The 12,593-nt window shown below is 63.0% G+C and overlaps 1 protein-coding gene across 2 annotated transcripts; it reads left to right on the plus strand.

The window, feature by feature from the left end:
- Nucleotides 1-1,408: 1,408 nt before the first annotated feature.
- On the plus strand, nt 1,409-9,959 carry CNPPD1 (cyclin Pas1/PHO80 domain containing 1). Of its 2 annotated transcripts, none has more exons than XM_077829407.1 (8): nt 1,409-1,638; nt 3,153-3,255; nt 4,305-4,386; nt 5,321-5,441; nt 5,533-5,610; nt 6,857-6,918; nt 7,524-7,641; nt 8,564-9,959. In XM_077829407.1, exons 1-8 carry the CDS (start codon nt 1,570-1,572, stop codon nt 9,257-9,259), a joined length of 1,329 nt encoding a protein of 442 aa, XP_077685533.1. In that variant the 5' UTR covers nt 1,409-1,569; the 3' UTR covers nt 9,260-9,959. The 2 variants fall into 2 exon arrangements, with proteins under 2 accessions (XP_077685533.1, XP_077685532.1); XM_077829406.1 differs by having other exon boundaries at nt 1,411-1,638; nt 5,533-5,661.
- The last annotated feature ends 2,634 nt before the right edge of the window (nt 9,960-12,593 follow it).

A 12,593-nucleotide genomic window follows, 5' to 3' on the forward strand; every position in this document is an offset into this window, starting at 1 on the left:
GGCTGTCAGGTCCCCGGGGGGGCGGGTCTGCCAGGGGCCCCGGGGGGGGGGGTCTGCCAGGGGCCCCGGGGGGGGGGCTGCAGCCTGGAGATCCCACCAGCAGGGATGTCAGGAGCCAGCTGGCTGGGCCCAGTCTCTCTGGCAGGGCCATCCCTCCTCCTCCCTCCAAGGTCACCTCCAAACGAGGGCCTGGCTGGCCAGTGCCTCCGGCATGTCTGCTCCCAGGGGGTGCCCCAGGCGGAGCGGGTCCCTCACTCACTCCTTCCCCGGGCAGGGGGGTGAACCGCCGGGCCACCACCACCACTCTGACGGCTGTTTCTGGCGTGCCCCAATCCCCCCCACTGCAATCTCACCAGACCGGGGGGGGGGGGGTTGACAGAATGTCATCTCGCTGCGGCAGGCCGGGATGTCCTTGTGACAAAGCTCACAGTGGGTGAGTTTGTGCCCAAAAGAGGCAGCTTGCGGGGCAGGGAAATGCGAGTCCCCGCTGGTTACTGGGCAGGTCTCTCAGCCACTGGGCTGACGCCTGCCCCGGGCCCAGAATGTGGCATTTAATCCCTTTGTCACTTCCTGCACGTGCCAAGGTGACCGTTTCTCGTCATGTTTCTACCTACAAGCAAGAATGACCAACTGGTTAGTCTCTAAGGTGCCACAAGTCCTCCTTTTCTTTTTGCGGATACAGACCAGCCCAGCTGCTCCTCTGAAACCTGTCATTAATCAAGAAAGTTTCAGTTCCTAACAGCCAGAAATTTTCTGCTGTGAATGGATCCACTGACTTTCCCTCTGAAAGATTCAGTGTGGCTAGCTCTGAGAAGGTCTCAGATGGAGTGAACTGTAGCTCACGAAAGCTTATGCTCAAATAAATTTGTTAGTCTCTAAGATGCCACAAGTCCTCCTGTTCTTTCTGCGGATACAGACTAACACGGCTGCTCCTCTGAACCTGGGGTCAGATTTGTCCTGGCAGTTAAGGGGGGGATCCTAATCTCAAATCCTCCAGCTGCTTGTTAGCTGCCAGGAGGTAATAATGTTCCATCCTTCACCCATGTGTCCTGCCCTCCAGAGGAGCAGGAAGCATTTCACACCCATGGATCAGTCTGCACAAGTCCCCTGAGTGGTGCGCTGCTGTCCCCAGCTTGCCGAAAGGGGAAACTGAGGCCCGGAGGGGGAAGTGACTCACCCAGGGTCACAGCCCTCCTCCCCCCGCAGCTGGAGGTGCGAACAAGAAGCCAGGAGTCCTGGCTCCGAGCCCAGTGCTTGACCCGGACCATCCTGCTTTTCACTCAGCTGCCCGGTGGGGTGGGGGCTCGGCGCTGTACCTGGCGGGTCTCCCGGCTGGCTCCGCCCCATCAGACTCACGGTCACGAGCACTCAGTGACCCATCCCCGCGGTATCTGGGCGCTGAGCAAAGGGGCCGCAGAAGAGCCCGGCTGGCGAATCGCCGCCGGCAGCTTCCGGGCGGGCTGCGCTCCGCGCTGGGCTGGGCTGGGGGCAGACCCGCCCCCTGCCCCGGGAAGAGGAGGGGAGAGAGGCCGGTCCTAGCCCCGCTGCCGTACGGAGCGGGCCCCCGAGATGGATCTGGACGGGCTCCTGCTGGACGAGGAGGGGGCCTTCTCCCTGAGCGGCTTCCAGGAGTTCACGGTGAGCCCCGGCCCGCGCCCCTCCCCGCCCCCCCGGCCCCTCCCTGCCCAGGCCCGCGCCCCCCCCCCGGCTCCCCGCTCGCCCCCTCCCTGCCCCGGCCCGCGCCCCTCCCCGGCTCCCCGCCCGCGCCCCCCCTCCCTGCCTAGGCCCGCTCCCTCCCTCCCTGCCCCGGCCCGCCCCGGCTCCCCGCTCACCCCCTCCCTGCCTAGGCCCGCGCCCCCCCCGGCTCCCCGCCCGCGCCCCCCTCCCGCCCCTCCCCGCCCCGGCTCCCCGCTCGCCCCCTCCCTGCCCCGGCCCGCGCCCCTCCCCGCCCGCCCCCCCCCCGGCTCCCCGCCCGCGCCCCAGCCCGCGCCCCCCCCCCGGCTCCCCGCCAGCGCCCTCCTCCCCGCCCCGGCTCGCCCCCTCCCCGCCCCGGCTCCCCGCTCGCCCCCTCCCTGCCCAGGCCCGCGCCCCCCCCCCGGCTCCCCGCCCGCGCCCCAGCTCCGCGCCCCCCCCGGCTCCCCGCCCGCGCCCCCCTCCCTGCCCCGGCCCGCGCCCGCGCCCCCCCGGCCCCCAGCCTGCTCTGGCCCCCCCCCCCGCCGTCTGCAGCCCCCGGCAGCCCGTCATGTCCGAGTCTGGCCTCCAGCTCGAACACAGAGTGGCCGCCTGGTGGCGTCACGCTCTGTATTTCCTGCCCCAGGAAGCCCTCTGGTTCGGCGGGGAGCCCGGGGTAGTCTGGGCCCTCACCCGCCCCCTGGCAAGGAGTCCCAGGGGAGACTGGGCCTTGTGTGAACGCGCTCCCTTGGCTTTGTTTTCAAGCCGCTTGGGGGGCCCCTGGTTCTTGTGTTGTGTGAGGGGGTAAATAACCTCTCCCGGTTCACTCTCTCCACACCAGTCATCCTCGTGTAGACCTCTCTCAGATCCCCTCGGCGTGGCCCGGGACCCAACCCCATGCTGCAGGGGTCCCTGAACCTCCAATTGCCTGGGCGGCAGGGGATGGATCACTCGATAACTGCCCTGTGTGGGCGCTGGCCACTGTCGGAGACAGGGCCCGGGGCTGGAGGGACCCTTGGTCAGACCCGGCGTGGATGTTCCCATGTTCTTAGTCCTAAAATGAACGGTCCCAGTCTCTTACGTCTCTCACGTCTCTCCTCCTATGGAAGCTGTTCCATCCCCGAATCGCTTTTGTTGCCCTTGGCCTCTTCGCACCTTCTGCAGTTTGAATGCATCTTTCTGAGATGGGGCAGTATTCAAGCTGTGGGCGTGTCATGGATTTCTACAGTGACATGAGATTTTCTGGTTTCTGCCCTATCCCTTTCTGCCCATGTCACCCCCCACCCCCATCAGTCCAGGCGCCCGTATGGCACCGGTCACCGTGGTATCTGAGTGCTCGGCAGGAGCACACAGGTCCCTCTAACCCTGAGCCTGCAGTTGGATCCACCTGCCTGCATCCAGTTGCAGGAGTGAGGACCCAGCTCATCTTTCTGGGACCAGGGCTGGGTGGTTTGTTCTCATCCTTCCCATCCCGTCTTCAGTTTCTGCCAGGGCACCAGCAGCTGAGCGAGAGGGTGCGGAAGCGCTTGTATTATGGCTGGGACAAAGACTGTAGCCTGGATAATCTCTCCAGCCCGGTGGCAGGTGAGTCCTGCCTGCGTCTGCAAGGACGTGTGCTGAGCCAGGGACTGGAACTAGCTCACGGGCTGAATGAACTCGGCCACCTGCTAAGGCTACGTCTACCCTTGAGCTGGTGCAGCACTTCAGCGCGGATGGGAGGGGGTCTCCCAGCGCTGTGCTTAACCCACCTCCCCGCGAGGCGGCGGCGAGGTCGGCGGGCGAATTCTTCGGTCACCGTAGCGCTGGCTGCGCCCGGGGGTAGGTCGGCGTAGGAACGTCCTCCAGAGGGGTGGATTGGTCACAGCCCTGAGCGACGGAGCTGGGTTGACCTCCCTTTTTGCTGCCGGGGAAAGGCTCTGGCCCCCTTTCCCTGGTGCTGCTGTGCGTTGCCCCCCATGCATGCGTACAGGGGTGTTTCTGCAGGAGCGGTGCCCAGCATGTCTCCCTTCTCATTATGATTTATTAGCTGTGTTATGGTAGAGCCTGGAGGCTAAGGCCCACTGTGCTGGGTCTCTGCCCTATCACTTACTTCTGTGCTCATGCCCCCTGGAATTGCCTCAGTGACCCAGCGGGGGTGGCATGGCACAAGGGACCCACCAAATTGTGTTTGATAACCAGGGTGTAAATTTCAGAGCTGTTTGGGCCATTCCCCACTGGGTTCTACCACTGCGACTGGGGAGCCCGTGTCTGTTTGTCCTTCTGCCAGCATCTCTGTAAGCACCTGACTACTGAGCGGGGTAACAGATGCTGAACTTGGTGATTGATTTCTGGCTGCCCAGCGTGAGACGCCCTCCCGGGGGCTGGTGTCCGAGGGTGGGTGCTCAGCACTGCCTGGCAGGTGTCTCAAGCCAGGCACCAAAAATCACTCTTGAAATCAAGGAAGGGAGTGCAGCCATTCCCCGCCGAGCTCCCCGCCGCTGGGCAGACGGGTGTTGCTCCTGGCTGGGCGCTGGCATTGGTTGTGCACTGGGAGGGAATAGATGGGGGTTGGGCGAGGGGGAAGGGTAGTAGGGCTGGGGGGCGGGGGGATTATTGCTGGTGTTACTCCCTGTGCCGCTCTGCCTCTGTCCTAGACATCGCCGTTGAGTTGCTCCAGAAAGCCGCTCCCAGCCCCATCCGCAGGCTGCAGAAGAAATACGTTTGCCATGTGTCTCGGTAAGACGCGACCCCTCCTAGCCCGTTGTCTGCAGCCGGAGGCTACAGTGGAGCAGGCGGGGGCCTCTAGTCTGGCTCGATGCTTCGGTGTGGCTACCAGCTGCCTGGATGGGGAGCCTCTTGCCACAGAGCATCCCCACAAACCTGTGGAGTCGTGCTGGATTTCAGTGGCCCAGCACTGACCTTCTCTGGGCCTTTTCCCTTGTCTGCCCCTGTGATGCCCTCCTGGGCCGAGGGCTGGGGTCTGACCCAGGTCACTTTCTGACGGAGGTGCGCAGCCGGTCCCTGAGCTATCTGGCAGTGTACGCTGTGCCTGTCTGTCTGGTCTGTATTTCAGCCTGGGGTAGCTCAGCCAGGGCCGCTCCCCGGGGCCCGGTGCTCTCAGGTTCCTGTAGTGCCAACAGTGAGCAATGAGGCTTCGGGGTTTTACACCTTGGCGGGGCAGGGAGCCAGTTCTGTGCAGTTCTGTCCAGGCCCGTTCCTGTCTGTGCGAGGGATCGAAGGATTTCCTGTCGCAGGCGGAGCTACCCTGCCTGGGCCTGGCTGGGGGCGAGTGGGCCCAGAGCCTTGCGGTCGGGCCGCTCTCCCCACTAGAGAAAGCCATGACCCTCGTGAACGCCGTAACGCTCGGGGCAGCTCCGCAGGCACAAGCTGGGCCTGTTAGCTCCCAACCAGCGCTCTGCCTGAGGAGCCGGACGCAGCTTCGCCAGCAGGAGGATCCGAGCCCCGTGGCATGGTCTGCTGGGGGCAGTTAGGGGTGTGCCCACATGCACACAGACCCGCTGGCCTTGTTCTACCCAGCAGCAGGCAGTGGTGTGCCCTGCCCGTTACGTGGTGGGGATGGGAGCAGCCGGGCTGCCTCAGCGGTGGTGGGACGCTGTGCGTGCCGGGCCGCAGAGGGACCCTAAGTCCTGCTCTTGCCCCGTGGTCACAGGGAAGCCTGCATCTCGCCCTGCTCCATGATGCTGGCTCTGGTTTACATCGAGAGACTCCGGCACCGGAACCCCGAGTACCTACAGCAGATCTCCTCCTCGGACCTCTTCCTGATCTCCATGGTGAGTGGGGCCCGGGGTGGGCTGGGGCTGAGGCTGAGGTGGGCTCTTCCCCGGGGGCTGGGCTGACGGGCGCTGTGCTCCTGGCTTTCAGATGGTTGCCAGCAAGTACCTGTATGACGAAGGAGAGGAGGAGGAGGTGTTCAATGACGAATGGGGCGCAGCCGGCAAGGTGGGGGTGCAGACTGTTAACACGCTGGAGATGAACTTCCTGAGGGCCATTGTAAGTGGTGCTGATGTAATCACTGCAGCGCCTATATCCCGACCCCACTGGGGGGGCCCTCTATGCTGGGGCTGCACAGACATTTCCCCCCTCACACCCCCGAGAGCGATCGGGGCCCCGTTGTGCAGGGCGCTGCACAGACCCAGAGTGAGAGACCGTCCCTGCCCGTGGCGCTGTTGACTAGACCAGGCCGGACACGCTTGCTCGGCGTCTGTCTGTCTGGGTGAGAGGCGCTGGGCAGAGGAGAAATGGTGCCTCGGGGCGCTGGGGTAGCTCGTAGTGGCTGAGAGCGACCCGGCTAACTAGCAGAGGGCTCTCCTGGGTCTGCTTGGGGCTCTGCCGGGGTGGGAGCTGCACAAGCTCCAGGCTGGGCCTAGCGCTCAGAGGGTCTGTTAGGCTTCCAGGAGGCGTCTGGCCTGGGCAGCCGTGCCAGGCCTGCTGAGGTGCTGCACTCGGTGGGGCGCTGGGGTGAAATCAGAGGCTGCGTGGAGAGGGATGAGCTGACGGAGGGGGAGAGGGCTTCCTGCCTGGGAGCTGCCAGCCCCGTTCCTAGGGTGCAGCGGGACTGCTTCCCTGGTGCTCCCTGTGCCAAGAGCCATGGGCTTGTCCTGCCTCTGGCCCGCAAAGATAAGAGGTGGAGGAATGTGTCTGCTGTGGGCCCCACCCTGCTGTGGGTCGCTCCGTCCCCAGTCAGCCTGGGCTGGGAACAGCCTGCTCCCTGCGCACACACTGTGCCCCCTAGTTCTGCTGCCCCTGATTGTTGCCTGACCACCCCCCACCCCCGGCCAGGAACCCCTGAGGCTGTTGTCCGTGCAGTGTGCACAGCTGGCTGGCAGGGGGCGCTCCCCGCCTGCCCGAGAGTGCTGGTTCAAGCATCTCAAAGAGCGTCCTGGGCAGCAGGGGGTGCTAACCTGAGGCTGGTTGGGGGGTCGGGGGCTGGCGTGGAGAAGGGGAGATTTGCCTGGGGTGCAGGCTGGCAGCGATCCCACACCACGAGGGGGCCACGGGAGCGGGCAGGCTGAGAAGCACCCCCGCCAGGCCAGGAAATGGGCCAAATGGACCTGGAATTCATCCTCAGATGGCCGCGCAGCCCCTCTTAACCCTGCTCAGTCCATGCTGGGGGCTGGGGAGGCGCCTGGCCTGCTTAGGCTGCTACTGCCACCTTCCCGCCTGACCATTCATTCCCTTCCTGCAGGACTGGAGCCTCTACACTGACCCCAAGGAGCTGTTTGAAGTGCTGAGCTGGCTGGAAGGATGGTAGGTTTTTGGGGCATGGGGTTGGGGGGCGGGGGCGTGTTCATGGCAGGGGTCTGGCTCTGAGGCAGATAAGGCATTTCTGCCCTGCCATACCCGGATCCGCTGGGGTACATGTCGGCCAGCCCATGCCCTGGGCTCCTCCATCCCCCCCTTGCTGCATTCTGCGAACCCCTCCCACCGGCAGAAGCCGCCCCAGGAGCAGGCTGTCGGCTTGCCCAGGGAGCTCTAGGCTGGGCTGGGGTGAGGCCTGCGCTAGTCACAGCTTGTCTGAGGTGGCCTGGATCACCCGGCAGCAGAATCCCTTTGGTGTGGGGGGGTCTGTGTCCTCTTCCCCTGGTGGGGCTTTGAGGGGAGTCAACATGCCAGGCCCCAGGGCAGAGAGGGGGAAGGCAGCTCCTCCTTGGCCTGAGCTCGCCCTGAGCAGAGCTGCACATGGTACCAGTACAGTTCGGCCGCCAGGGACCTGGGGCTCGTGAGCGGCACCCACGGGCAGAGGCTCTGCCAGGAGGTTGCCACCCATTCCCTGATGGCAGCTGCAGGCCCAGCCCAGGGCAGGGGAGGGTCTGTGCCCAGAGCACACATCTAACTGTGTTCCTTCCCCTCAGCGTGGCAAAGAGACAGGGCACCCAGCGTGGCTGGTTCACCTACACGGACCTGTGTGCCCTGCTGGAGCAGTCCCTCTGGCAGCATGCCCTGGGCCAGTTCTACCAGCAGGTGGTGAAGGTAAGAGCTGGCCAGGCCCCGGGGGCAGAAGTAGCCTTCCCGTAAGGGGGCACCATGGGAGGGGGAGAACCAGGAGGCCATGGGCCGGAGCCAGGAGCTGGCTATGGGGGATGTCCGTGAGTGCGCTGCCTCCTGCTCGAGGGGATGGGAGCTGCTTTCCAGCAGACAGGTTTTGAGCGGAACATTTTCCATGGAAAATTCCAATTTTTGTTTTTGAGAAACCAAACTCCTGAAAACAGAAGTGTTTTACTTGGAACTGCTGCTGCAAAGCCTCCTGGGAGATGTAGCTCAGTGGCCTCTTCTGCTTCCAGGACTTCATTTCCCATGATTCATCACAGCCAGCGACTCCCATGATGCCCCACAGGCTCCACTCGTGGTGGTGCCTCATGGGAAATGTAGTCCGGGAGGGGCAACCGATGGAGGGTATTTCGCACAAGGCAGTGCAGCAGCATTTCTGGGAGGAGATACGAGGCTTTTTGCCATAGTATTTTGGTTTATGAATTTTTGACAAAAAGGAGAAGCGGTTCCTGGGCAAACTTCGGTGAAAGTGACGATTGTTCCCTCTTCGTCGGCCCTCTCCCCGGCTCTGGACCAGGGCTGAGCCGGTTGTGCGTTGCTGCCTCTGGCAGGAGAGAGTCAGAGGTCAGCATGGGTCACTCCTGCTGGCTGGCGAGCTGTCCTTCCCCGCCCCCCACCAGCTGCTGGTCAGAGCCTGGCGCAGCGGGCTGCAGCGGAGAGCCCTGGTTCCAGCCCTGACGTCATCTGCATGGCGTTAGCCAGCATCTGGTGTGGCCATGGCGGTTTTGCTCTGCCGAGGGGTACTGAACTCACGATGGGGGGCACTGGGGAAACTGTCTGTGTGGCTCCCCCCGGGCACGGGCGGGCATAAGGGGCACTGGGTGACCAGTCTCTCTCCCCACAGCTGGCCTGCTTGCTGGGCGTGATGTACTTGACCGGCATTGCTGCAGTCTTCGCCTCCGTCACCGTGGTGCACCAGGTCGTGTATATGAGGAGCGCCGGCCCCGCTGCCCTCCGGCCTCTGCTGTTCCCCGTGGATGGTGGGCGCCCGCTGGGCTCTGGGGCACCCCTCGCCCCCTGTGTCACTCAGCTGCGGGATCCTGCCCTGGCGCTCCCTGGCCCCCCTTCCCCCTCCTGCTCCGATAGCAGCTCCCTTTGCCCGGCGGAGAACGAGACGGTGGAGGAGCAGCGCCGCCCTGGTGGCGGGGTGACGGCGACGGCACTGTACCTGTGGGGCACTGTGCTGACGGCGCTGTCCTACACAGAGGCCCCAGGCTCTGCTCTGCAGACTGGTCCCCGGCAAGAGCCCCCTCTCGGCCCAAACTGCCTGAAACTCCACAGAGGGTGCAGCACCTGTGAGAGATCCAACCGCACGAGTCCCAGCAGCCCCTTCGCCCCGCTCGCCCCCTTTGGACTCGGCCTGGGCCCCGCTCGCCCGGTGCTCCGCTGCAGTGGCTGCTCGGCCAGCCCCAGCTGGGGCTGGCACCCGTCCGCAGCCCCCAGCCCCCAGGACTGGCCCGACCCCCTGGGGCTGAAGCAGTGCTCCTTGGAGGCAGCCATGAATTTGGGCAGAATCAAGACATTCATCTTCCCCAGCTAGGGCTGCGCAGTGACCCCCCATGTCCCAGCTCAGCCCCTAGAGAGCCCCTGGCCTGTGGGGCTGGGAGAGCCAGGCCCGCGCATTAGTTCCAAGCCAGCATTTGTACCCCGTGGGTTGGGCTTCTCTTCACCAGACCCTTCAGGCTTTACTGGGGGAGGGCAGCTGTGGGGAGGGTCTGGCTGATGCAGGGTGGGGTGTGTGTGCGTGCACCTGGGTCTGGCATGGGGGCATGGCGGATGTGGGGGGCAGCAAGTCTGCTGGGAGATTAGGGTGCCCCAAAGCAGGGGTGCCAGTCACCTGCACCCCACTGGTGCCTCCCTGTGAAGCTGGGATCTCGGCCCCCAGCTGCATTGGGCAGCGTGGAGGGTGGGGGGAGCAGGGGTGACACATGAGGCTCTGGGCCCTTGGGCTGCACAATGGAGGGTCCGGGGGAGCAACCCTGAGCAGACTGAGGGGGCAGGGGACTCTCTGAAGGGGCTGTAAGCTCCCAAGGGGAGTCAGGGGTGTGAGTGACGGGGCCTGACTGCTCGGAGTGGATCTGCTGGGCGTGGTGAGAAGGGGCTGGTTCTGCTGCCCATCCTCACCTGCCATGCCAGCTCTCGTCCTGCCCAGCACCAGCTCTTTTTATGTGGGATTTTAAACCTGCTTTTCACTCTTTTGTAGATGAAAATCTCTTCCAATAAAGGTAGCTCTGGCCGTGCGCCCGTCTCGGCCTTTCTCCCACCACCTCTCGTCCCAGTGGGTCCCAGGCCAGGGACGCTTCCCCCACCACTGAAATGCAGCCCCCTCTGAGCAGGGCAAGGCAGCTGGTTCATAGCCCCCCAGCAGTGCAGTATGGTGTGGGAAGAGGAGCCTGGTAAAGTGGGAAGGGAGGAATTGCCCCAGCTGGCCTGGGCCTGGGCCTAACATCTCTGCCATGCAGCAAGGCAGAAACAGTCCTCCGCTCCATGCCCCACACCCCTGGAGGCTGCCCGAGACCTGGAACATGATTGCTCCTTATCTCCATGGCCCGGATGAAGGATCACCCCCTGTAACGATGCTGGTTCTGCTTAAAGCAGGGCAGTTACAGCCCAGGGCTGGGGTTTCTATGCACAGCAAGGCAAACCAAACCAGCCAGAGAGGACTTTGGTTTTACCCTAGTGGCTAACCACAAGTCACACAAGCAACTCCAGTTTCCCAGTATCCCCACCAGTGCCACTCGGTATGGGGACAGATGGTTATGAAAACCAACACCCCAGTAAAAGAACAAAGGTTCTCTCGATCCCAAAGGACCAAGCCCCAGACCCAGGTCAATGTACAAGTCAGCTCTTACCCACAAATCATGCTGTTACCAATCCTTTAGCATCTAAAATCTAAAGGTTTATTCATAAAAGGAAAAAGATACAGATGGGAGCTAGAATTGGTGAAATGGAATCAATGACAGACAGTGATGGCCAAGTTCTTGGTTCAGGCTTGTAGCAGGGATGGAATAAACGGCAGGTTCAAATCCAGTCTCTGGAGAACATCCCCAGCTGGGATGGGTCCTTCAGTCCTTGGTTCAAAGCTTCAGTTTGTAGCCAAGTCCCTCCAGAGGTCGGAAGCAGGACTGAAGACAAGATGGAGGAGCTGCAGCAGCTTTGTATAGTCTCTTGCCGTGTGGTCTCTGCTTTCTGTGTCCCAAAGACAAGCTGCCCATCCCATGGCCTGGAAACACCTCTGAGTCCTGTCCCTAGGCAGGTCCCTGCACACCTGGCTGAGTCCCCAGGCATGTCTGTCTTCTCTCAGTGGGTCAGTTGTGTCGCTGATGGTCCCTAATGGGCCATCCAGCCGGCTAGGCAGAGCTGACACCAACTTGTCTGGGGTGTCCCCCAGAAGCAGAGCACAAGTTTGAAATACAGACAGTACAGAGCCAATATTCGTAACTTCAACTACAAAAATGATACCCGCATACAGACAGCATCATCACAATCAGCCAACCATAACCTCGTCTGAGACACCTCATTTGACCCCCTTTATATAAGATTTGGTGCCACTACAGGACCTTGGTTGCAACCATGTTCTATATGGTCCCAGTTCAAGTCAATAACATGACACCCCCAGCCCTCGTTCCAGGTGTGTTCTCTCCCCAGCTGCCTGCAACAGAACCACGTTCCCTCCTTCCCCCGCCCCCCCGGCTTCACCCCTGCCCTGGCTTCCCCAGGGGAGAGCAGGAGAAAACACGTGACAGATGAGTCACATCACCTAGCGCCCCATGGAGGGGCTGCCCCCACCCTGGCACAGCCTGCCAGCCCCCTGCTGTCCCCCTCCTTCCTCCAGGTCTGGGGCAGCAGGGCAGGGCGAGCTGAGCGCCCCCCCAGGGCATCTGGGTGCGTTGCTTCTGGCCCCTGGAGAGGGACTGGTCCTGTTACGTGTCTCTCGTGGAGGGCGGAGAGTATTGGTGCTTAACTGCTAGGAATAGTGACCCCCAAGGGAGAGCCCCCCTGCCTGCAGCGTAGTGCCCCCCAGTGCCCCTTCCTGCCATGCTGGAGCCAGCACTGACTGGGAGAGCGCCCCCTAGTGAGCCCCCTAGCTGCTCCCTGCAGCATGGGGCTCCTGGCACCACCACACTGTGATCACTGACTCGGAGGGTGCCCCCTCCTGAATCCCCAGGTGTCCCATCCAATCACAGTCCCCACTGCCCCCTGCTTAGCATGGGGGGGTCCCAGCATACAGGACTCCCATGGCTTGGCCCCCTCTCAGCAGCCCAGGAGACCGCCCCCTGGTGGGGGTACCCAGCGGCCTGGCCCGGTTTGGGCTGGATTTGCTTGCAGTGGTGGCAGGGGGTGGGGAGAGGAGCTGCCGGTTGCCCCCTGAGGAATGTGGGGAATGCCTGGCCCCCCTTTGCCCTTTGCTCCCTTCACAGGGTCCAGTTAATAAGTGAACTCCGGGACTGAGCAGGGGCTGGGTCTGCAGGGCCCCACACAAGGAAATCGCCAGCCCCCGGCACTGCGCCCGGGGCTGGGCACAAGACAGGAGGCTGTTGCGAAGGAGGAGGGGGGACCGGTGAACCACCAGGGGCTGTATTAATCTCAGTGGAATAAATGGGCCCAAAGAGACACTAGTGTTACCGTGACCCAGTCACTGTCCAACGTTAACCAGCATTAGCCACATTGGGGTTTGGTAGCCAGGTCCTGAGCCGGATTAGCACCCAGCAGACATAGCTGCCAATCTTGTGAGCCCTGCACTGAGGATATGGAAAAGGAGGAAAAGCCGTCAGAGCCTTTGGCATAGACGGGAGTGAAGGAGGCTCTCCTGATAACAGCAACCCTGTCCCCTTTCCCTGGAGCTGGAGAGAGAAAACCCTTGTCTGACAGTC

This window comes from Eretmochelys imbricata, chromosome 11 (assembly GCF_965152235.1).
Source record: "Eretmochelys imbricata isolate rEreImb1 chromosome 11, rEreImb1.hap1, whole genome shotgun sequence".
NCBI lineage: Eukaryota > Metazoa > Chordata > Testudines > Cheloniidae > Eretmochelys > Eretmochelys imbricata.